The 23400-nt window shown below is 38.3% G+C and overlaps 1 protein-coding gene across 1 annotated transcript in view; it reads right to left on the bottom strand.

The window, feature by feature from the left end:
* TEX10 (testis expressed 10) overlaps positions 1–23318 on the bottom strand; it is a 61343-nt gene extending 38025 nt beyond the window's left edge. The window contains exons 1-8 of the mRNA XM_074876554.1: positions 23263–23318; positions 22682–22819; positions 19665–19853; positions 18165–18871; positions 12203–12446; positions 10069–10181; positions 6974–7212; positions 3257–3392 (exon numbers count right to left, since the gene is read on the bottom strand). Coding sequence (XP_074732655.1) covers positions 3257–3392; positions 6974–7212; positions 10069–10181; positions 12203–12446; positions 18165–18871; positions 19665–19844 — 1619 coding nt within the window. The 5' untranslated portion in view covers positions 19845–19853; positions 22682–22819; positions 23263–23318. The remainder of the gene's footprint in view (positions 1–3256; positions 3393–6973; positions 7213–10068; positions 10182–12202; positions 12447–18164; positions 18872–19664; positions 19854–22681; positions 22820–23262) is intronic.
* Between the last annotated feature and the right edge of the window lie 82 nt (positions 23319–23400).

The following is a 23400-nucleotide window of genomic DNA, read 5'->3' as shown; positions in this document are numbered from 1 at the left end:
AAAGTTCTTACTATCTGTATTTTCACACACCAGTTCTCTCAAGACTCTGGAATAAAATTTACCTAATCCTCCTCTTTTGCATCTGTTTGACAGCACTGAACTCACTTTTGTTTACAGCACTGGTGTTTTCATATGTGAGGACTCTGACCATCCCTTGTGTTTGACATGAATTATAATAATCTTTATTGAAAAATGTGACAAGATATTATTTCTATTGAAGGACAAGCTGAATTCATCCTCATTTCGGACCCACTTCTCTTATCCTATAGTGTGATGGTTAAGAAGTTTTTGCTATTTTCACATCCTATAAAAAAAAGAAATTCAACCTGACATTTAGGAATTGCTATTTCTAACACACTCGTCAGAAAAACAAGAATGAAACCAGTTTGCTTATCAATTCCTTTCTTTCCATTCCCTGTTAGTGCTGTTTATCACAAACACCCCCTAAAAGCTGGTCAGGAAACAGCAATAAAAAACTTGGACAAGCCTATGACAAATCTTCATTTGTATTTATGACTTGATTCTCCAAACCTCCCTCTCCATTCCAATCACTTGGCCTGCTCATACCAGGAAACTTCACTAATTGGGTTTTTTCTTTCCTTTAAACATCTTTGTTGCTGAATTTTAAAACTTGACAACCTCCATTACAGATCTGCTCTTATTTATCCATTTTAGCTCAAACTGAAACAATCTTATAGGCCAATCCTATCTTTCGTTGGCTACAATTTCTATGACACTCTGGTTTATCAAATCAAGTATCATTTATAAACCAAAAGCATTTAATCAGCTTACTACTAAAGTGATGATTACATCAAAGAAGCTGCTGAGTATAAACGAAGTTCAAAGTAGGTCTTTGAAGCTGTCAACAAGAGTAGCATAATGATGACAAAAATGATTCAGTTTTTGAAATACCTGGCAAAATTCCTCACCAAAACCTTTTTTAAGGAAACCAAGTACCCATGGCATAAGAGGGAAGGGCCTTGCATAGAGAGATTAATTGTGTTAACAGTAGGAAGAGCCTGCAGAAGAGAGAACTGAAGTGGGTGAGTTGGAAGTAGGCTCAGTAGAGGTCTCAAATCACTTGACATGCAAATGGTGGATGGGATTAAAATGTTTGCTTTCTCTTCCCACAGAAGTGGGTGCTGGTATGAAATGAAGCTAGAAGGAGCCAGGATCAAAGAAATCAGAAGAAAGTTGGTTGTCAGACAGCTGACCATTGTCACTCCTCACCAGAGGATGCTGCTGTTGCTCTTGCTTTAGACTGGTCCAAGGAATGACCATGAAAGCTCATGAAAGAGACACCCACTGAATGATACTAAACACACAGAAGCTCTGTGCAGTGAGGAAGTACAGGCTTCAAATGGTTGGAAGCTTAGAGTACTATGGAAAAGTAATTCTTGCCTTCTTCCTATAGCATCTCACATAGGTCAGTGCTGAAGGCTAAATAGCCTTTTAATTCTCTGCTAGTATATATATGCATATACACACACACACATATGCTGTATATCCATATATGCACACAATGACTATGCATGTAGCGATTAGGGGTGAAGAAAACTAACATCAAGACCAAAATATTAATTCTGAACCTTGTAATACATCAATCAAGTTTTCTTTCACAGGGCAATGGGTCAAAAGCTCCTACCCTAGCCTTTGGATCAGATCCACCTAAAAAATAAAGAGCTCCACTTAAATGTCCTTGGAAAATGTTCCAGCATGAATTCTGCTCCTCTTAGACCGCTCTTAACAAGCTTCTGAGGGAAAAAAAAAAAAAAACAAAACACCCACACTAAAAAATGAGGAAAGCAGTCAGAGGACCACTGAAGAAGCTATGACGTCAAACAATGGAATGACATGAGCGTTATCCAGGATCTACTGCATAGTCCACATCTTGAGGAAATTAAAAACCCCACTGTTTCTAAAGGAAAGAAATGGATCGGTACAGTGCACAAATACTATGTCGTCTTAAAATGTATTGTCAGACATAAGTGCACTTACCGTTTTTGCAAAGAATTTTTGAGATTGCACTCTTCTGTTAACAAAAAAGGCACAATTCCATGTAGAAGACTAAGAGGAACTGCAGGAAAAATACTGCTATTTATGATGTCTAAAGATAGAAAGTTAAAGCTTTCTAGATATTTAGGTGATCACATCAAACTGGATGAGATGCTCAAGACTTCCAGGAAAGTACAGAAAACAGTGGTTATGTAGCTTCAGGGAAATTAGTATGAAAAAAGATCTCTCCTTCACCCCAAGTGAAAAGAGGAGGAAAATGGGATATTCCTAAGCCTTCTTCCTGTCTATCTTTCAAATTCCCTATACTTTTTATAATGTTCATAGGGTAGTGTTAGGTATTTCTGGCTGTAGATCTAATTACATGTACTTGGGTGTTACCACAACATAAGATTTAACAAAGCAAAGGAGTTGCAGAAGAGAATTTCCCCAAAGCTTGACTCTGCTAATGAATACCAGTACTTCTGGGGGCCCTGAGGTTTGATTTTTATCTAGTAACAGAAACAGGTATCATGGATATGATCTTATATCCCTTTACAGTTCTCAAATGAGGTAGGATTGATGCAGTCTGTGTTTAAGGATTTTATGTAGCTGGAACCAGATGACTTGGCTGAAAAATACCTTCTGGAAAAGTTAAAACTTGGACACAATTTGGGCAAATCTTATGATGAAAAAGCATAATAACAGCAATACAGAGAATGTCCTCCTACTTGAAGCAAGTCAGGTTTCTATTAGATGCATGAAACTGGGAACCCAAAAGGACAAGAGCATTTTCTTAAATCTAGTCTCTTTTGAACAACACACCCAAAACAATAAAAGAGTACTTTTCTTGAAGAAAATAAGTATAGAAAGCTAGACAGGCACTACAGAACCACCAAAGGCACTACATCACAAGTCCATGACCTCAGTGTGAAGTAATGGAAACGCTCCATGGCTATAGCTGCACAATCTTGACACATCTACTGACTACCACAGAGCCAGTAACAATGAGCTTGCAGTAGCGTACTTCAAGTTAAATTTTAAATTATGAAGATATATCTAGTACTTGCGCTAAGAAAAAAAGACAGCTGAACTAATACATATCTCAATCTCACAGAGAACCTAAACTTTCAAATTGCAGCAACACAGTGCCGAAACAGATTCAGAATGAAGTCTTATAACATGCACATAGAAATTCAGTATTCTAACTTCTGAAATACACACACTCTGCTGAAATTAAAAAGAATATGCAAATGTTTTTTACCTGATTCTTTGAGTCCTCAAATCTTCTTTTTGGTAAACTCTGCTAAAAAATTTCAAAAGCAATGTACGAACTGGAAAGAGGAGATTCCTTTGCTGGTATAGTGTATATACTGCTTTTATCAAGGGTTCTGTTGCCACTAGAAAGAAAATATATGAAAATCTGAAGTAGTGCTTCTTCATTTTCTGATTTTGTACATACACACATACACAGAAGAGCTATAATCTGTATCTGCAACTATCTACATTTAACTTCAGGTGGAAGTACCAAAATGTTTTAAAACAACTACTGGATAGATTTCTAAACCATTGAAACACCTTCTTCTGTAGCTGGTGACAGAGCCACACAAAAGAATAGAGACAACATGCAAGTGAAAACTTCAGAATTTCTTGACAAGGCAGTACACAGGTTTTGAGGTAGCTGAGAACCAATAAGCTCCTGCTTTCCACAGCTATCTTCCACATCCTTTTCCCCTAATGCAGCAACTTCACACCATCTTCTCCTTTACTCCTCACCCATGCGCCTCCCCAAACCTGTCACAGTGCTTTCAATTCTCTCCATACTATACCTTTCTCCCTGCCATATATAACAGCCTTGTCAGCTCTCCATGTCTTTGAACCAGCTGGTTCCAAATCACATTTGCTAATTAACCAGAAAATACATACTTCAAGGTGCCACTGGCAAGTCACTGCAAAGAGAACTGCTAAACTTCAGTGCAACCTTTCCTTCTCTGAAGCTCTCACCAGCTATGCTTTACCACCAGATGCAGAACAATGTAGGAAAGTTCTATTCTTATGACTAAAACCAGCCAGCAAGTGCAGAAGTCATTAAAGCAGACTGAGAAGCAGACTATTTTCTTTGGAAACCAGATTAAACCACTGGATGCAAAAATTAACAAAGCATGGAAAAATATCTGAATTCAGACAGGACAAGCCTGGAAAGAACGGGGAAGCATCTGAAAACTTAAGATATAATGAAGGGTATGAGACCTGACTGAGTTTGTCTCAGAAGAGCTTGGGGTCCCAATGAATTCACTGCTGTCAAGACATACTTAAAGTAGTGGCAATCACTTCATTATTTTCATAAAGCAAGACTCTAAAACCTTTGTCTTTCCATGCAGGTGTACAGAGCAGTCTTAGTAAGTTATGCATTCAAAAATAGACACAGTTTTGTGTTTCACACTGACCACGGCTACTTTTGCCCACAGACACAAGAATGCTCCATACTAAAAATTATTCCGGATCCAGTCAGGGCCTGGTCTTCATCAGTAAAACGCTTACCAGGGAGCCTATTTAAGTTATTGTATAGGGATTCTCTCTAAGAAGACATGCTATATATAAAAAGCACCTGAAATGGCATGGTCATACTCAAGCATAATGCAGAGAGCCATTTAGATGTTGAAATCTAACATATTTGTAAACTGAAAAATCCATCAAATATTAGAATGGATTTTAATTAAGATAAATTATTAAGTTCTTTTCATTGCATCAGGCACATCAATTTATTCAATTCACATACTCTTCAGCTGAAGATTAATCTTGGACAGCATTTCTTAAACAGAACACTGGCTTATTCTTAACTGAGTAACAATTATACCTTTATGTAGTTTTTAGTTAACTAATGAACTGTTAAATGAACAAATATAATAAGAAATAAATATTCTAAGTGTGTAGAATGTTCAGCCACCTTCCAGTAACACTCTATGACACATTTAGTAAAGCAGGTCCTACTATTTGAATTGCTCCATATGAACAAGACAAGTTTAAAAACAGAAATAATGTAAAAAAGGTATTCTTAAAAAGTAGTAGTTAAAAGGTCCACATTATACAGACTTCCAAAACGCAGCCAAAGTCCTCGTTATTTTTAACATATTTCAGTTTTAATTGGCACAAGGCAAACTTCCTTCTGAACCGAGTGTGCTCTCTTCATTACTCGAGGAAAATTTATCGAAAATACAACTAGGAGGCAAGCTGCTACTAAAGTCATTACCTGAGAGTTTCAAGAAAGTAGCAGACCTCCTAATTACAGAAAGCGGATCCAGAGTTTGATCTTAAACAATGGCGAGAAATCTTCAGACATCACAGCTCTTCTAGACATCCACAGAAAAAGGTGGATGTGTGTATTTCACCCCAGCATAAACAGCTACTCAAAACTGGCCACCCTGAAAAATGTGACTGCAAAGATACCACCATCCTGTTGTGACATAATGCATGGGAGATTGACTATGGTTTTATTTAATCTCTCATTCATTAGCTCTTTGTTTTTTCTATCTAAATTTCCCCTCTTAATTTCCAATGTGTTCAAAAAATGTGTTTTTTTCTTTTGCATTGTCTTCTAAAGATGACATACCCTTCCAGGCCTTTAATCTCCATGTCAGATAGGTTTTAAATAAATCAGTTATATTTTTGGTATGTACCATCTTTCACAGTATCATCTGACACAATAAAATTCAGAATTTCTAGAGCACTATCAAAAAAAAAAAAAAAAAATCAAGGAAGCAAGCTTTCCTTGTTCCACAGAATCACATAATGGTTGAGGTAGGAACGGACCTCTGGAGGTTGGATGTGAAAAGTCAATGTTTCAATAAAAGGAAAAGTGTGAAGTATCTGATTTAACAGTCTAACAATGGTTTGGAAACTACTTTCCTAAGTAGCAACTCTACTGCTTTAACTCAGCTGATGAGACAGGCACATCTCTGACTTTGGACTATTATTTGCCTTCAACAGGAAGCTAAATCTGGAGTACAGATAGGAAGGATTAATTATTATTTTTGTCACCAGGGACATAGGAATAGACAGATTCCCAATTAAAATGGATTTGGAAGGAGATAACACTAATATATAAAATTACATATATATATCTATAATAACATGTTAGTGTTATGCCAAAATATATTTAAGGGACATTGGACATTTTTTCATCTTACAACACTAACAATGAAACCTGCTGCTAATAACAAAGCATTTTCTATAAACTCAGCTAAGTGGTTGGGGAATTAACTTCTACAAGACTGGTAAGACACAATAGACTCCTACCACCTTTAGATTTACTGAAAGAAATCTTCTTTAAAAAGTCCTACATCAATCACTTAACAGACACATCAACCAAGGTCTCACCTGGAACACAACCAAGTAGTACTTGAAAGCAAAAATAAATAAAGCCAAGTCAAAATACTGTACTGGTCCTGCAAGTTACAACTGGAAATATCTTTTCTCTTGCAAAAGGATTCAAATCAAACACCTTGGAAAATATTCTACAGCAGCTTCAATCAGAACTATCTTGGCATTTCATGTCATCACAGAACTAGCACAGTCATCCAACAGTACTCAAGGGACTCTACCAGTTACATTAATGATTTTAAATAAGGGCTGGAATATTAAAGTATCATGCACCTCTACATCCTAGTAATTATTTTTTTCCATGAGGAAAACTCATCTTCCCATTTATAAGAATATCTTAAGGAGTAAAAACAGTAAAGAGGTACACAAATATATTAATACTTTGCATATCAACAGTATGAATCTAACAACACTCCTAGAATTCAAGCACTTTTCAATGCTACATGCAGGGATATGACCATGAGATTCAATTTACCTCTATAGACACAGTACATTATGATGTAACAACTAAGGATGTAAGATAAAGTGATCTGAAAACACTAGAATAACTCAAGCTCTTTGTCAGTGTAGTTTTGCTTTTCAGAATCTACTTGTATCTTACCTTTGTTTTGCTGTATTTGCATTAGTCTCCAAGTCACACCAAGCAATCTGTTCACCTGCTTGCTATTCAGCTTGCTGCCATCCTGAAGAGTATCTGTCACAAATTTCCTTATCATGTCCAGCCAACCAGAATCCACCTGAAGTGTTGAAGTGCTTGCTAGTGAAACCATTATGTCACACAAGGTTAAGTTCAGTAAAAGATGGTCTACGCTGTTTGAGGATGTCATACAATATTTGTTGCTAAGGGGGAAGGGGGGGGGGGGGGGAAGAAAAGAAAAGAAATTTCAAAAAAATATTTTGTGTCCTTTAACATACATTACTTCAGTAGAAATTAAACTACGTAGAAGAAAAATTCTAAGTTTTAAAGACAATATGCATTTTAAAAGTCTTCATATTTAGCATCAAAATTTTTTATTCTATCACCAAAATGTCTGTTTCTCATATTTACAGCAGCAGCAACAACCAAAGCTCTATATTGTATCTTTATGTCTGGTTTCTCCTGTTTGCCATTTTTAGTAAGGCCCAGAAGCACTTTTGGGTGACTGAAAGCAGTAAAGGAAAGCTAAAGAAATTGATCCTTAGTTTCAGTCTTTTCTGTTTCTTTTTCTGTAATGAATCACATGGATTTTGTTGTTATTACACAATGACAAAAAGCACCATGAACAGCACAGAGAACTCCATTTATGCACTTTTTCCCAAACACATGTGGAATCAGAAACACATTTTTCACCATCACAATATTCTGCAGGACTACCCTGTTGTGCTACAGACGTTTGAAAGACAAAACTAAGGGATATTAAGATTAAGGAATCAAAGGCACTGCAGCTCAACATATAACACTAGAACTTCTCTACTCGCTGATTGGTCACTCACAGTATACAAGAAAAAAATACCACAGCATTTAGCTACAGAAAGTTGCGCAATATGAATGCCTACATTTAGAACACAATGTAGAGCTGTGAAAATGAAATAACAAAATGCACTTTAACCTGCACTAACATTAAGTGTAGTCAACCTTCAGCTCAGAGCCAACCATTACAATATGAACAAATAAGTCTCAATCTGTGGACATCACTTAGACATGCCATAAATCCTAATAACTTTATGTTCAGAATATGTAGATACTATGCTCTATCAGTAACACTGGGGTAAATTTCTGCAACATTTTGCAAACTAGAGAAGGAAAGAAGCCTCGAAGTGCCATGCAAGTTTCCAAATGCAGGCCTTTAACCCAATATATTAGTAAGCAAGTAAACAAAAGCAACAATTTTTTTTATTTTCATGACAAAGCTAAGTTTCCAGAAGTCTTGAAGTAACAGTCAAAATGAAAACACAAAAAAGAGTTTCACAGATTAAGTTTCCTGCATGTATTCAACAATATATTTATTTTGAAGTGCAAGAATGGGGCAAAACTTAGCAGCAGAGTGAAAAAGGATCAACAGAAGTATGGTTAGCCAGTGCCTTGGTTTAAACACAGCACAGCTGCTTGCTCACCCTCCCCTGCCCAGGGGATGGGCGGGCGTGTTGAAGGGGTAAAGGGAGACTCATAGACTGACATAAAAACAGTTTAATAATTGAAATATAATAAAACACTAACAATACTATAAAGTACAAACGGGTAATGCACAATACAATTGCTCACCACCCGCCACCAACTGATACCCAAGCCCATTCCCGGCTAGTGATCCTGAAATACCAAGAGCCCGCAGTCGCAATCCCAGAAGTAATACACCCCCGGCCCTCCTTCCCGGCCACCCCTCCTTTATATACTGAGCATGATGTTACATGATATGGAATAATTCATTGGCCAGTTTGGGTCCAGTGCTCTAACTGTGCCCCCTCCCAGCTTCTTGTATATCTGCACATGGGCAGGACAAGGGGAGTTAGAAAGTCCTTGATCTCTTAGAAACAACTGAAAACATCAGTGTATTACCAGCATCTTTCTCATAACAAATCCCATACTGAATCCAAAACACAGCACTATTCTAGCTACTAAGAAGAAAAATTAACTCTATCCCAGTTAAAACCAGGAGAGTCAAGATGTCATCTGTAAGACAAGAAAGATGGTTGCATTGACTAACTACTAATTCTGAGATTTTCAGTTTCAGGGAAGGGTGTTCAGGTCAAAACCTGGAAAAGCAAAACACCTTTTGGCTTTATGAACTTAATGGGTAAGACTTAACTGAAATAAAAGCATTTAAACAGCAGCTATGCTGTACTTCTGATCTACGTGCCCTTCCAAGAAGTAAAAAATGCAACAGTCAAAATATCAAACAGAATTTCAGCCTCAAGTATACCTGCACCATGGTAGACCCTCAGTATAAGAAGAGGTGGTTCTACTACTACAGCTCAATCTGCACTGGCACAGTTTGCAAGTATCGGAAACCAAGGTAGACACCAGCTGATACCCCCTGTGTATACACCAGCATTCTACATAGACTGTGATGGCACAGAATGACTCCTTGCAAGAATATAGTCTCACATCTGGGAGCTGAGAGGGGAGACAAGTTGCTACTGGCTTGTACTAGAACAAAATTGGTGCACCCACTCTGACAGCTCAATAGAGAAGAAACACGAGTGTTCAGCCTCTCCTGCTCCAGTACTGTTTTGCCATAGAGAATAGGCACAGTGTGTCCCATCTCCCCTCCTAGCTAGATTTATCCAGCACTGTAATACATCTATAAAAGAGGTGTGGGTGAAAAAAATGTTTTAATGATGTTTTGATGTAATTCAACAGTCAACTGAAGAAAACATGTAGAATTATGAAACTTGTCAGACCAATACAAATCACCATTTAGCGATATGCAAACTCCAGATCAAGTGTTCAATAAAATACTTTCATTTCTCTAAGACAGCATTTTAATTTCTACTGGGGGCTATTCAGATGACTTCCTATACAATACTTTTACAAAGAACAGCCAAAACTTCCCAAAGTAATGCTACCTTCCTATAAAAACTTCTCTGCAGATCTTCAAGGAATACACAATAAAAAGTTTTTTCCCAACATTAAAAACTTAATACTGGATAAAGCACATGACACACATTGTCTCACTTACGAAATTAAAATCTGTAACATGACATTGATTTTCTTCTTACCCTTTGCACGAATCTTTCTTTTTGTGCTTTACTGTTTCTTGTAAAGAATAAGGAAAATGACGCATGAAGTGGTGCTTGAAATCAACAAGGTAATTCATTCGAAGCCATAGTTCCTGTTAAGGAAAGCAGATGATAGACAAAAAACATGGTAGTAAGTGAAATACATTGATGCATTCATCTTCCAAAATCAATTATTGGAATCAATGAAAAATAGGAACTTTAGCTTGTTTGCAAGTTTTCATCAATATTTACTTTCAGATGTTAACATGAACTTCTGTGCATGAACCAGAAGATCCACAAAACAAGGGAGTAAAATTATGATAGAAGTCAAGGTTGAGCAACAACATTTAAACCAAACAGGACCAGTATATTTTCTTAGCACATATTAATGTGGATATGTGCAATATTAAACTGAGTTACAGGTGTGAATTGAAAGTGCTTTTATATCAGTTTATCAGGGTACTTAAAGTCATAGGGAACTCATGATTTACTTGCAGTGACTGTCCTGAGTTTTCCATTAAGACATATTCTGACACTGCCTTCATCCTTCCCCATCATTAGTGTACTTGTAGTTCAAAGCCCACTGACAAAACATTTTCCAGTAGAAAGGCCATCCTTACAGGAAAAGGATTTTTTCAATATTTGAAAATAATTTTACTTTGCGGGTTAGCAGTCATCATTCCACAAAATGTCCAGCAGAACTCATACCAAAAAATGCCTGTATTGCTATCAAACTGGTCACGCAGAATAAGCTTTCTGATGCTCAATTATTAAGAACAGAGAATGACCATTAAACTATTTCAAAGATGAACAGGTTTCCAGTAAGCATATTCAGAGTGATTTTCTAAAGTGTCTGTAATAACCACTTTGGCCTATAAGCCCAAGGGCTATTAAATAAGCAAAGCTTCCATTTTGAACCTGAGCCATCTGAATGAATTTTCTATATAAAGGTGACTGTAACAGAAAAGACAAAATAAACTGTTTATCTTATCTAAAACATAATATGCTCAAAAAAAAAGTTGTATGGACATCAGATTTTTTTTTTTCCCCCCAAAAAAACATCCTGAGGTCATAATGCAACTGCGTGTACCTAAAACAGCTCACATCTTGAAGCAGGACCAATTTCATGTGACCAAAATGCAGACACCCTATGGCTAAGGGCAGTAGCTATGCAGTACCTTAAAGAAAAAGGCTGGCGCAGTAGGCTGCTGCAGGTATTTACCTGGCCAACTGCCTGCTTTCTGCCTGCTTCCAAGAGGCCTGCTAGAAAAGATGAAGAGGAAAAAGGGGAACAGCCTGTTTTGTTCAGACACACTGAATCCATTGCTCAGGCTGTGTATGCTGGGTAAGCCTGACCTAATGGAATGATTCCACGAATGTTTTCCAATAATTATTCTATGCAAAATTTTGTTTAGGAAATGGACCTACAGTCCTATACACACGTAAAGAGCTGTCAAAACATTCCTTCCAACTCCTCTCAACAGCCAAAATGGAAAGAGTGTTCTTTTTCCAGTTTGCAAAATCTTTAGAAGAGCAGCAAAAGTTACAAAAAAAAAACACCCCAATTAATTTATCAAAGACAGACAAAATAATTAGGGAAAAAAAAAATCTTCAAGGATATTTTCCAAAATTCTTATTGAAGTTTTGATTCAATGTCTTGTGATACTACCAATCATGACACAACATGTAGGTTGTGCCAAGCAGTTACAGGATCTCATACCACCATTGTCCTCTCCCTTTCTAAGGGTTTAGGGGTTTGTTCATTTCCACCCCCCACAACTGTAAAATTTTTCAACACATAAAACCAAGGAACAAACAACTCCATTCAACGCTTTGTTCAAACATATTCTAAAGGTTATCTGGGAGACAAAATGCTTCTCTTCTCCAATCCCACTTTCAGTTTCAAAAGCTTTTGGGCTGCAGTTTGTCAAGGATTCCTGGAGACTATCGGTTGCTCAGTTCAACTGATTCTTTTCTAGAGTAAGAGACTTGACAAAATCCAAACTCAAATTTTACTCAAAACCTAGCCTTTTCCTCTCTTAATATTTACACTACTTCCAACCACCAAATCCCTAGTTTCCAATCAAAACAAAATGAACTGTCATTATTATGCCACAGATCACTTCTCCCTTACCATTTTGTATGTTTCATCATGTCGCTTTGTGAGTTTCCACAATAAATGTATTATACTAAGCACTTGCTGCATAAGCTGCTGAGATTCTGATTCCAAAAGGTTTCCAAGAATGGGAGCTGATTGTGCAGGAGATGCTTCAATCCAGCACTCAATCAGTAATGGAATTATTATCTCAATAAAACCTTTTAAGTTTTCAGCCGAGGACAGGCCTTTTTCTGCACTGTCCATTACACTTGCCAGAGACCTAAATGACAAAAGCAAAAAAAAAAAAAGATAAAGATCACACCTTTAAAAATAGATTAGAGCAATACCACTTTTCTGCTTTCTGAGTAACAGGAAGAATTACTTTTTTAATACATTAAATGTTTGCTTGCTTTCTTGCTAGATATTTCGGTAAGGAGAAAAGGGAGTTCAAATCATCTACAACAAATCTGCTGCCTTGTCTCCCTGTGCCTCTGTAACAACAACTTAGATTTCACTAATTCTTTCCCCACTGTTATATGTAGTCTTTAAAGTGGAGAAATATGATTTGCATTATCATATCACCTTCAACCAACAGATAAGAATTCACTGTACTTGGCACAATAAAAAACCTTTAAATTTTAAGCTGCTTGAAGCAAAAGAATGAAACTGACTACAAAGTATTGTCAAATGCATTACGTTTATTACAGTTAATAACAATCTCCAGCTATAATAAACATAATGACTATTCATATTAATAGGAAAAAAACCACATTCTGCAAAAATATAACTTTGGTTCCCACCTGATGTTTAACTGTAATGCTCTGAGAGCAACTAGCTGGAAAATCATTAAAATTATCTAATAATGAAGTTAAAAATTATCAAAAAATTAAGAGATCTAGTTTAAATTAAAAGAGCATCTTCCAGAAAGCAAGAAAATCAAGGACATTTTTTTTCCCCCTTACAACACACTTCGTTTGTGTTTCAAAAGGGATTACAAGCACACATGACCAAATCCTGCTCCTGGATAAATTCAGGCAATTTTTATCCATTGTAAAAAGAAGGTTCTTTAAAGAAAGAAACCCCTTAATAACTCCTGCTAATTTTAAGCAATACAGAAGCTTCTGAAAGGATTTCCAAATAACAAGAGCCCTTAAAAGAAAAAAAAGAGCAACAATCATTTCAACTGATGATTTCTAACATTGTTTTCCATGATTTTGTTTTCTAACTCACAGCAGGGAATTCCTATCATAATTCTAACTTCCTAATACACATAAAATTGTTAAAACTCCTTTCCATTTCAGTGACATTCTCCAAGTGATTTTTCTTTACATATACACACAAAATAGGATCTGAAAAACTACTTGCTTTCTTTCCACAGATAAGGCAGACAATTTGTTTACAAATATTTTAATTTCATATTGGATTACAGAGGTGAGCAGTTTTTCCCAGTCATCCTGTCATTTCCAAATTATCCAATTAGTTATGTCCTTCTATACATTTCTCCTGCTGTTGTAATCATCTATAATACGCAAATAATAGAAAATTTTATTCTGTCATTTCTCTCTGGTTGAAATAGGTATCTCAAGAAAATTACTAAACCAAACTCTGGTATTAAACTGTAAAAGGAGCAGGAATAAGACATCTGCAACACAATAAAAAGAAAGTGTGAGACAAATGCAGGCTCCTTTTCAATGAAGGCAAGACGGGAGAGAGAATTTCGATCTCCAGCACAAAATAAAATGGATGTGCGGGAACATAATTGGGTCATAAGAAAAAAAAAAAGATTAGTTTTATCTTTAGTAGCTATTACAACTATCAGACGTCTTGAAATTTTATAAAGCTTAGCACTAACTGCAGTAACTAACATATGCAGTCAATATAATTTGGCTTATTTGTCCCTTTTGTGTTGCTCTGTGTCCCTTCTATGCCACATAGACTGCAGTAAAGACACCAGTTTCTTTCAGACTATAAGCAGAGTTTACAGTGAATGGTTCCAACTTACGACATTTAACTCTCAGTCTAAAGACACAATAGACAAATCCCATCTTTCAGTTACAACCACGAAGAATTCTACAGCATCACTTGACAGGCCAGTTGATAACAAGTTCACAACCCCACTGAAAAAGTTAGGTTGTCCTGTAAATGCTGTGCCATGACAGGACTACACACTCAGCTGAGATGCTGAAGTGTTAGTAATTGGCTGAAATAGTTCTGAAGCCATAGTCTTTAATCGCTTCTCTGAAAATAATACCTGATATTACAGCAGAGCTCTGGAATCTGAGCAATCTATTTCTGGAACACAAAAGAATCTCCCCATTAAACAGCGAACAGTGCATGAAACCTGAGAAGTTGGCAACACACACCTGAGGATTCCTACAAAAGTGTAACACACACACCCAACTATTTCAGTACTTTTCTGAGACAAGGGATGGAAAAAGAAGGAAGAATCCATGCCAAAAGGGATACTCCACCCAGCTGCTAAAAGCGTTTGGGCAAGAATACCTAGCATAGCACTCCTGCAAAAGGAGCCCCCCATCTCTCAAGATAAGACTCCTCCAAAATATTCAAGGTTAACAACAAAAGGGGTAAATAAAATCCGATTGCCAGTAACAGATGACAAAGGATTACTGTAATCTGTCCAGTAAACATTTGATTAGTGCAATATCCTTAGCAATACAGGTTCACTGAACTGGGACGGTTTGATGTCAATTAAAGTGTTTATCTTTTTGTCACATATCTGTTATCATTATTCTTTAATGATAAGGCAGTTTTCAGAAACACTACAAAGCATATTACCTTCATATCAGTATGAAATACTACTGAGGGGAGCTGCAAGACATTTGTGTACCCCTTAAGCTGTCATTTTTCTTTAAAATGCCAATATTTTTATACAGCAGGACCAAAGAGAACTGTGCAACATATCTGCCATTTGGCAGTAAGAGGACAACAGAAACTCAGCAAAGAGAAGTCAAGAAAGTGTAAAAGAAACAGAAAATAAGGAATCAACTTTCTGCTGCTTAAAATAGGAAAAGTCATTGGAAGTTTTTATGGCTCAGTGTCTAAGCCAGGTTACTGTCCTCCTTTTTTGTGTGCACTGCCAACTGCAGAAAAGAAACACTCAGTACACCAAGTGAACTGTATTTTCCATTTCTATCTGATGCACAGGCCACACCATATACATATTTATTCACTATGTTTCATCTTCCGTTTTGGTCTCTCAAGTCTTCTTCGCTTTTCTCTGCAGCTTCATTTTGTCCTTTCTCAGCAGAAACAGAAGTTCTACCATTTCTCTTGAGCACCACTTCCAGTCCAAAAGACATCACACACCTTGGTATTGCCACATTTAAGTTGTGAAGGCTTTCGATTTTTCCACACCTGAAATCAGTTTGATGCAAAAAGCAGCACAGTCAGCACAAAGTGGAGAATATATTCTAATCATTTCCTAATTCACTGTAATCTTTACTTCATACACAGTAGGAAGACCTATCACACAACAGAAAATAAGTCTTAAGATTTGCATTGTTGAACCATCCAGCATTCCAAGCTCAGAATCTACGCTTTTTACTGAACATTAATACGGCAAACTGATTCTGAAAATCTCTTTCCATAATCACCAGGTTATCAATGAGATGCCACCCCTACTCAATGAACTTACAAGATTAAAAAGATACAGGAACTTTAAAAATTTAGCATACTATTAGTGGTGTTTGGAAGCCTACCTTTTAAAGAACAAAGTTGAAACTTACTTGCAGTATTAGTGATGAGGCCATCAGTGCATACACACTGCATTTAGTTACTTATGGTTTGATCAATTCATTATCTATAGGTAGGACTTGACTATTTGTGCACTGGCTTCTTCAAACAAAATCACACACACTGTTTGAGATTTTGGAAGTATTCAAGGAGCATTACAGATGTTTTGCATCTCTTATTAGAAGTAATCTCTGTCCTTGCAGTAATGGCCACAGCAGAGGCCTGGGAATGCCCATAAAAGGCCACAGTTGGGATTGAAAGAGACAGGATTAAACACCTTCAGATTTCTAGAGAAGATTTCAGTGGCAAATACAAAAACCACCACAGTAACTCCCACTCTTAGAACTTTGCGGATATCCACTAAAACAAGCTGCACCGGCCCTTTGCGCAAAATGAATATACCAAAAATATGTGCAAATGCAATAAAATGAGAACATTTTAGTACCTTCTGCAGATGCCCCTTCTCTTTCCATTCTTCTGTTGTGCAGCCACCAGCTTGCTTTGCCAATCTCGCCTTGGATTCCAGCAACGTTTCCTTCTATTCTTCTGGCTCCTCCTCATGCTTGCAAACGCCTTTTTGAAAGTATTTATAACCGCAAGTGGATCACGATGTTTCACCAAAATCTAGCTCCTCAGAAAATGGAATCCAATTCAGGTGACACCAGATGTAAAGTTTATTTTCCTAGACCTTGGATACAATGCATCTTCAGCTATTACAGGGCATGGTATATCACACACTGCATATCATTCAGGACACAATACAAGAATCCTCTGACACATGGTGGTCCACAACTGTATGCTTCTGACTGCAGAGATGACATCCACAGGACTGTTTTGTGCTCAGCACTGAACCCTTAAGCCCCCTGCCTCAAGTGGGCTTCACTGGACTAGTTTCCAACTAAAGTTTTACCTGCAACAGATATTGTTGGTCATGACTGAACTCTAACGCTACGCTAACAACCACTTTTATGAGAATAAGCCAGACGTTTTACTTAGCTTAATATAGATTTCCTATACCTTCCACAAGTAATATACTATCTACTGAGAGGAAGCCTAGGAGAGTGGGAATGGAATGGTCTTTTGTGTGTCTCCATGACAGAGATGGAAAACACCTGCTAATTCAAGCCAATACCTGTGGTATTAAAAGAGAACACCTCTTCTTCTGCACTTCATTCAAAGATATCAGATGGCCATAGCAATGGATTAGGCAGTGGGTTTTATACCCTCTTCTGCCACTAACTTCCTAGATGAATTTGGTCTGACTGCTTTATACCCCTTACTCAAGTCTCTCCAGCAGTAAAACAAGGATTGTGGTTCCTCTTCAAACCACCTCGACATCTGTGGATTAGAAGCGCTGTGTAACAGCTAAACAGCTTCTGTTTTTCAAGTTGTAGTTCCAGGTCTCCTACCAGCAGGTATGTAACACCTATAGTAATGCATATACATGAGGATGCCAATGTTTAAAAGGTACCATAAAGTGGGGTGGGAGGTTCCCCTCTAATGTGAGGAGTGGGTGAATCAGAAAGGAGGAAGAGAAATAAAGATGGTTAGTTACTTCTCTTTTAACTTCAGCTGACATCTATTTAGAGCACTACTAAAAAATACACAAATCTTCTGTGACTAAGCACCCTACACTTTCTTCCATATTCATCAACATGTCTCAGATAAGACATCTTTTATCCATAGTGAAGATATAAACCAGTGAATTGATTAAAAATACCTAGAATCAGAAACTCAGCAAAACTTAGTATGACCAGACACACTTTTTAGAAGGAGCTATATTCAAAGAATATAGACTCCTAAACTTATAATGGACTATTGAAGGTAAAAGCACAAAGTTTCAGTAAAACTCATTATCACAGTGTAAGAAACAACCTTACGTTTGATGTAAAGAAATTTGCCTGCTTGCCCCCAGGTCTATTTGATATCCTGCAACATGTTAGTTCACATTCCAAAAAAATGCTACAGTTGATCCTCCAAAATTGTTATGAATAGCATAAAATAAAGCTTTTATTTGATAACAGTAAAGTTCACGATCTGTGCATAGCACAGTTATCTGCTGAGTACTTCCGTATTTTCAAGCCACTGCAGTAAGACTGCACATTATGCTAAATACTCTAAAATATGGCTAAGGGACAATCCCACAATAAAAATTAAATTGATGTCTTCAACAGCACCAAACCACAGTTTAACATTGTGATCATACAGCTGATGTTAACTGCCAAATTAATTAACATTTTCTCACCTCAGTCTAAATGATGAGTTGATCTTTGGTCGTAAGCCACCATTTTCAAACAGTTGTATATGTTGCTGATTATTTGCATGGACCTTCCAACTTATATATATTGGGTTCCTCACAGAATGAGGGCTGTCCTTTTGTTCTTGAAGCCCTTCGTCCTCTATTTCACTGGATCCGTCTACCACTGCTTGGAGAAATTTCTTGAGCCTGGTAAGTACATTCAACCTCCACTGCTGAGAAGTTACTCTGCGATTTGGGTTAACAGAGAGCATCCAGGAAAGTTTCTCTCTGCTTTTCAGTCTTTTTGACAGTTGCTGGTGAGAAATAAGCTCTACAAAATTCTTCAACAATATACTGCTGCGGTCTGTGAGAAGAGCTGGGTATGCTTCCAATAAAACGTCCAAGACTTTCAATGAATCCTCCTGAATTCCTTCACTGATATGAGTCATGGCACTGGAGAGATGGGCACTTACCAAAGGAAAAAACGGAGCAATCTGTTCTGCTCTTATTTTTGAAGCCAAGAATTGCAGCAGGTGAACAGCTGCTCCTCTGACACCAGAATCTTTGTCTGTAAACACAGCTGCCACCTCACTTATTATATTTGAAAGGTGTGCATCAATTACAAATGGATACTGAGACAGGAGATCTTTGAGCCCAAGAAGTGCATTATGCTTAACTCCAGGACTATAGTGATGCATCTGTGAAAGCAGATCCTAAAAGGAACGAAACATATACACTTGCCATCATTATTACTTCAAGCTCTTTAAACTTTTTCTTAAAACATTTAAACACTTTTCTTAAATGCTTTAAAATACAGTATCTATTCTCATGATGTACTGCTGTTCATAACAGCATAACATGTTCAGAACAAATACAATATTAAAGCATAACGATGAACAAATAATCAAAATCCAATGACAGGAAAAACAAGATACCATGACTTGTCCTTCAGGCAATTAGATACTTCTCATTCTTAAGTTTATGCACAACCCTACTGACTTAACAGAGGGATGACCAAAAATAAGTCCTCTCACACTTGTTCTCAAAAGTAGAACTGTGAAATCTCAGTCTCAACAGCTTTGTTCAGTTTAAGCAGAGAGCTGCAAAAGATAGAAGACGATGCAAGGGAAGGAAAGCAGAACCATCACCCAAAGAAATACAAGATTTTTCTAAAACATCATCTCAGAAAGTCTACTTTATAAGACCCTGTCCTTCAGTTATGATCCAAGACTTTCAAATACTGAATGTTAATACCTAAATCAGTGTGCAACTTCAGTTTCAGCACTGCTGAAAACCTTTTCCTTGGGTTATATGCTGGTCCAGCAATTTGAGTCATTAAATTCATGGTTCAGCTTATTGTCAAAGACAAAGAGGCTGTATTCATACTCTGCTGGGTTTAAATTATTTTTTTAAATAAATATTTTTTCCTAAACTCTAGTAAACATAGTAACCTAGATAAATGCCAAGAGATTTTCTGTCATTTCAGTATGTAATATCACAGTATACCTTTATGTTAAGTTTTCTGTTTTGTGTAGGAAGCACTCCATCTTCTTTAAGCTGCTCAGGAATTTGTATGGCCTTTGTTCTGAAGGTAGTATCAGTTGCATTCTCTAGTTTAGGCTTTTTTTTCCCAACTTTTAATTTCACTTTCTGGAAATCTTCTTGATGTTTCCTTTTTTTAGTCATTCTGATTCTCTGCAAAAAGATATTCAGAATTTTAATTTGATTAAATACACTACAAATTTTTTTTCCGAAGAGCAGCAACTTCCTAATGAAGGCCACTGTTTTTATGCTTTTTTCCTATGCATAAACTATTGTCTGCTCCTGAGACAAGATACTAGACTAAACAGACATGCAGCTGTTCTTCTAGTGTCCAAAACCAATTCTCCCACTCCTTTGGTTGTCTTTGCTCTGAGAACTGCTTTATTGAAAAAAATCACTTCAGTATCCACATCTTCCACTGGTTTATCAGATTAAGTTCTTGGTTTTGTTTTGTTTTAAGAAGTTCCTGCCAACAGAGCAACTTTTTACATAGTTGGCTCTTGTCAACACAAAGGAGCCCAGCGAACTGTTTCATTTAATGTGTTACATTGTTTACCAACTCAATCATTGATAGCATACAGTCTGCACAGGTAACATCAGGGGTTTAACCAGGCCTTCACTGATAACAGCAGTATACAAGAATCTAAGAAAACTTCCACTACACAGTGAAAAGTCTGGTCTGTGCATTTAAAAATGGTAACTAGAAAGAATGGGGGAGGGAGGAAAGAGGTTAAATGGGCACACAGAGTAAAAAGAGACTGAAAAACTAAGTTGTATTTAATAAGGCATAAGACATAAGGTAGTCTGAGTAGCTATACTTAGAAGTTGTACAGACATACTAGAATAGATGTACAATAACCAAAACAAATTAAAACCCACGCTTCAGTTTTTCAATAACCTTTTGGCTTTGATGTATCTGTACTGATAAAAGTACTCTTAATTCTACCAGATTAAAAAAAAAACCACAACACACCAAAAAATCCCAAACACTACAACACAGGTTCGTTTATTTAATCTTCCTTCCCTCGATCTCCATACTTCTGAACTCATTCGTAACAAAACTCCAGAAGCTGATGTCATAACACTCAACACTACATACAAATTGCACCTAGATTTCTGTTAATTAAGACCATGAATCCATCATCTGATGACTCCTAGAAGTGGTTGCAGAGATGAGTTACAATTTAAAAGAGAGAAGGGAGAGACAAACATAAAGCCATTATGATACTGAGGTTTAACATCTCCCGACTTTCTAATGATAACAGGCAATGTATAGAGCTGGAAATCTGACTACTTCCAGACCCCACTGTACACAGTATAAAACCCATGCTGTCAGGTACATAAAGCTTTTGCTTCTTCTGTCTTCCAAACTAGTCTTCGGGTAACTAGGTTTTGGACATTCTTAATATCTGAACTACACAAAAAAGTTGCAGGCACAACATTTAAATTGTAAAGACCAAACTAACTAAAAATAACAACAAAAAAAATACAGCTGACTAAACCCAGAAATTTCTAAATAAAATATCCAAACAATGATTCTTTTATATGGGATATGATCATCATTCACTCTAGAAAATAGAGTTCTACAGCTGATTTTCCCACTGGACTTCAAGCTGTGAATTCGTGCTGTAATACAGTATTTCATATACACATCATCAGGATAATTGTTAAAGAATGTTTTAAATCCAGATGTCATTTTCTATTCTTTTAAAACAATTTAAACAATTGATTATACAAACATTTGACTACAACTTAATTTCTGCTTTTCACATGCTGGCTTCAAACAGCTCTATGCAAGACCCCTTTAACTGAAGTGTAAATTTAGCGTAAGTAACCTATCGAATGAAAAAGCTTTAAAAAAACCACAGGGTTTGGTGCCAAAATAAAAGGGTCCTTTAGCGTCCAATCATAACAACTATGGGTTTATGAGCTTTTCATTTTTACCATATGCATCTTTTAAGAAAGAATTACAACAAGATTTTCGCTACTTGGTTGCAAGACATACAGAAATAGCTAGAAGCTTTTGATATGACTGTTATTTCCACTTACAAAGCTTGCTTCAATGGAGATATTTGGGAAGCCTCACTACAAGATGCAATGTTTAGCTTCCTATTAGCATTAAAACCTTTACAATACAGGTGTGTATACAGCTGAACAAAGTCAATTAAGTTCTCTTAAAGGAGGAGGCTTATAAAAGATACTTTCTACTACTAAAACAAAGAAGCACAGTTTACCTTGCACTACGTATTTTGGAAATAATTTATTGGAAATCTAAACACATCAATTTCCAATTCATATGTACCACGCTAAATCAGAGATAAAAGGGTTACAAAACTAGAGCCGTGAAAACACCACAGCATCTATGTAACAAGACATTAAGCAAAACTGTATACAGCTTATGAAGTTATGTAAATATTTTAATGAAAGGTCTTGCTGAAACAACTGTTTGCTTTTTGACTTCAATTGTATTTTCAGTTGGCCCTCAACCAACAGGGCTGCGCTAAGTGCACCTAATAGTTCAGGCATTAATACAGTTTTACAATCCAAAACATTAAAATAACCACAAGTCAATACTAGCTTCCTCTAACACCAAGCTGTACGCAGCACTTTTCAGAAGCTACCTCAGGCGTCTCTCGGCCATCCCTGGCTCAGGCTTTAGGGAAAAAGAGGGGAGCCAAAAGGAGCGACTGTTTCGCCTGGGATTTACTCCCTTGCAGCTCTGAGGCAAGTACCCTCAGGGAACCTTGCTGCCAGCACCTTCACAAACTCAAGCAATCAGGAAAATCCTGAGAAACCAGAAGGCAAGGTACATGCCCTAACTCCTCTCATCTGATAAAGGCTTCCACCTGGGGGAGTTCTCTCTCGGCAAAGGGCAATACTTACTAGCGGTTAACTCCCTGAGGCTCCCGCGCCGGACAGCCCATCCCCAGCCACCACAAAACCCAACACCCAAAGCCGGCGCCACGCCGCAGAGGCCGTACCCCAAAGCCGAAGCGCTGCTGGAGCGGCGGCGGCGGCGGCTCCTCCCGCAGGTCTAGGCCGTTAAACAACCCTCCTCGCCGTCCCGGGACATCTTTCGGCTTGTTCCCGAAGAGCCGCTTCCCTCCGCTCCGGTCGCTCTACGAGGCGTTTAAATAAAGCGCGTTAGTGTCCCCAGGTGCCGGGGCTCCCGGCGGGGAGGCCGCGAGTTCGGCTCCCGGGAGCCCCCCGCAGCCGCGCCGGGGAAGAGCTGGGTCTCCACACCAGCGGCTGCGGGAAGCCGCCGGGGGAGAGGAGGGGAGGTGCGGCAGGAGCGGCGGCGGCCGACGCCCGAGGCCGGGAGAGCCGAGGCCGCCGGTTTCCCGGGACCGGCACACGCCCGCGGCTGCGCTCGCGCTTTCCCGCCGCGCTGCGCAGGAGCGTGCGGGCAGGGGGTGGGTCACACAAAAGGCGCCCGTTAGCGCAGCGCAGGGCGAGCCCGGCGGCCCCCGGCCACCACCGCGGGCAGGGCCGGGCAGGGCGCCTCCCCCCCGCGCGCCAACGGCGCCGGCCGGGCCCCGCGCGCGCCGCGCCGGCCACTCACCAACCACGCGGCAGCGCGAGCCCCTTCCGCCCCCGAGCGCCTGCCCGGAAACGGCCTCCCACGTGAGCGGCCGCGACCAGCGAGCGGCGCCGCGGCGGAAGGAGCGCGCTTCCGCCCCGCCCCGCCCCGCGCCGCCCG

This window comes from Strix uralensis, chromosome 1, assembly GCF_047716275.1.
Source record: "Strix uralensis isolate ZFMK-TIS-50842 chromosome 1, bStrUra1, whole genome shotgun sequence".
Lineage (NCBI taxonomy): Eukaryota > Metazoa > Chordata > Aves > Strigiformes > Strigidae > Strix > Strix uralensis.
This window is presented reverse-complemented; position numbering and strand designations above follow the sequence as displayed.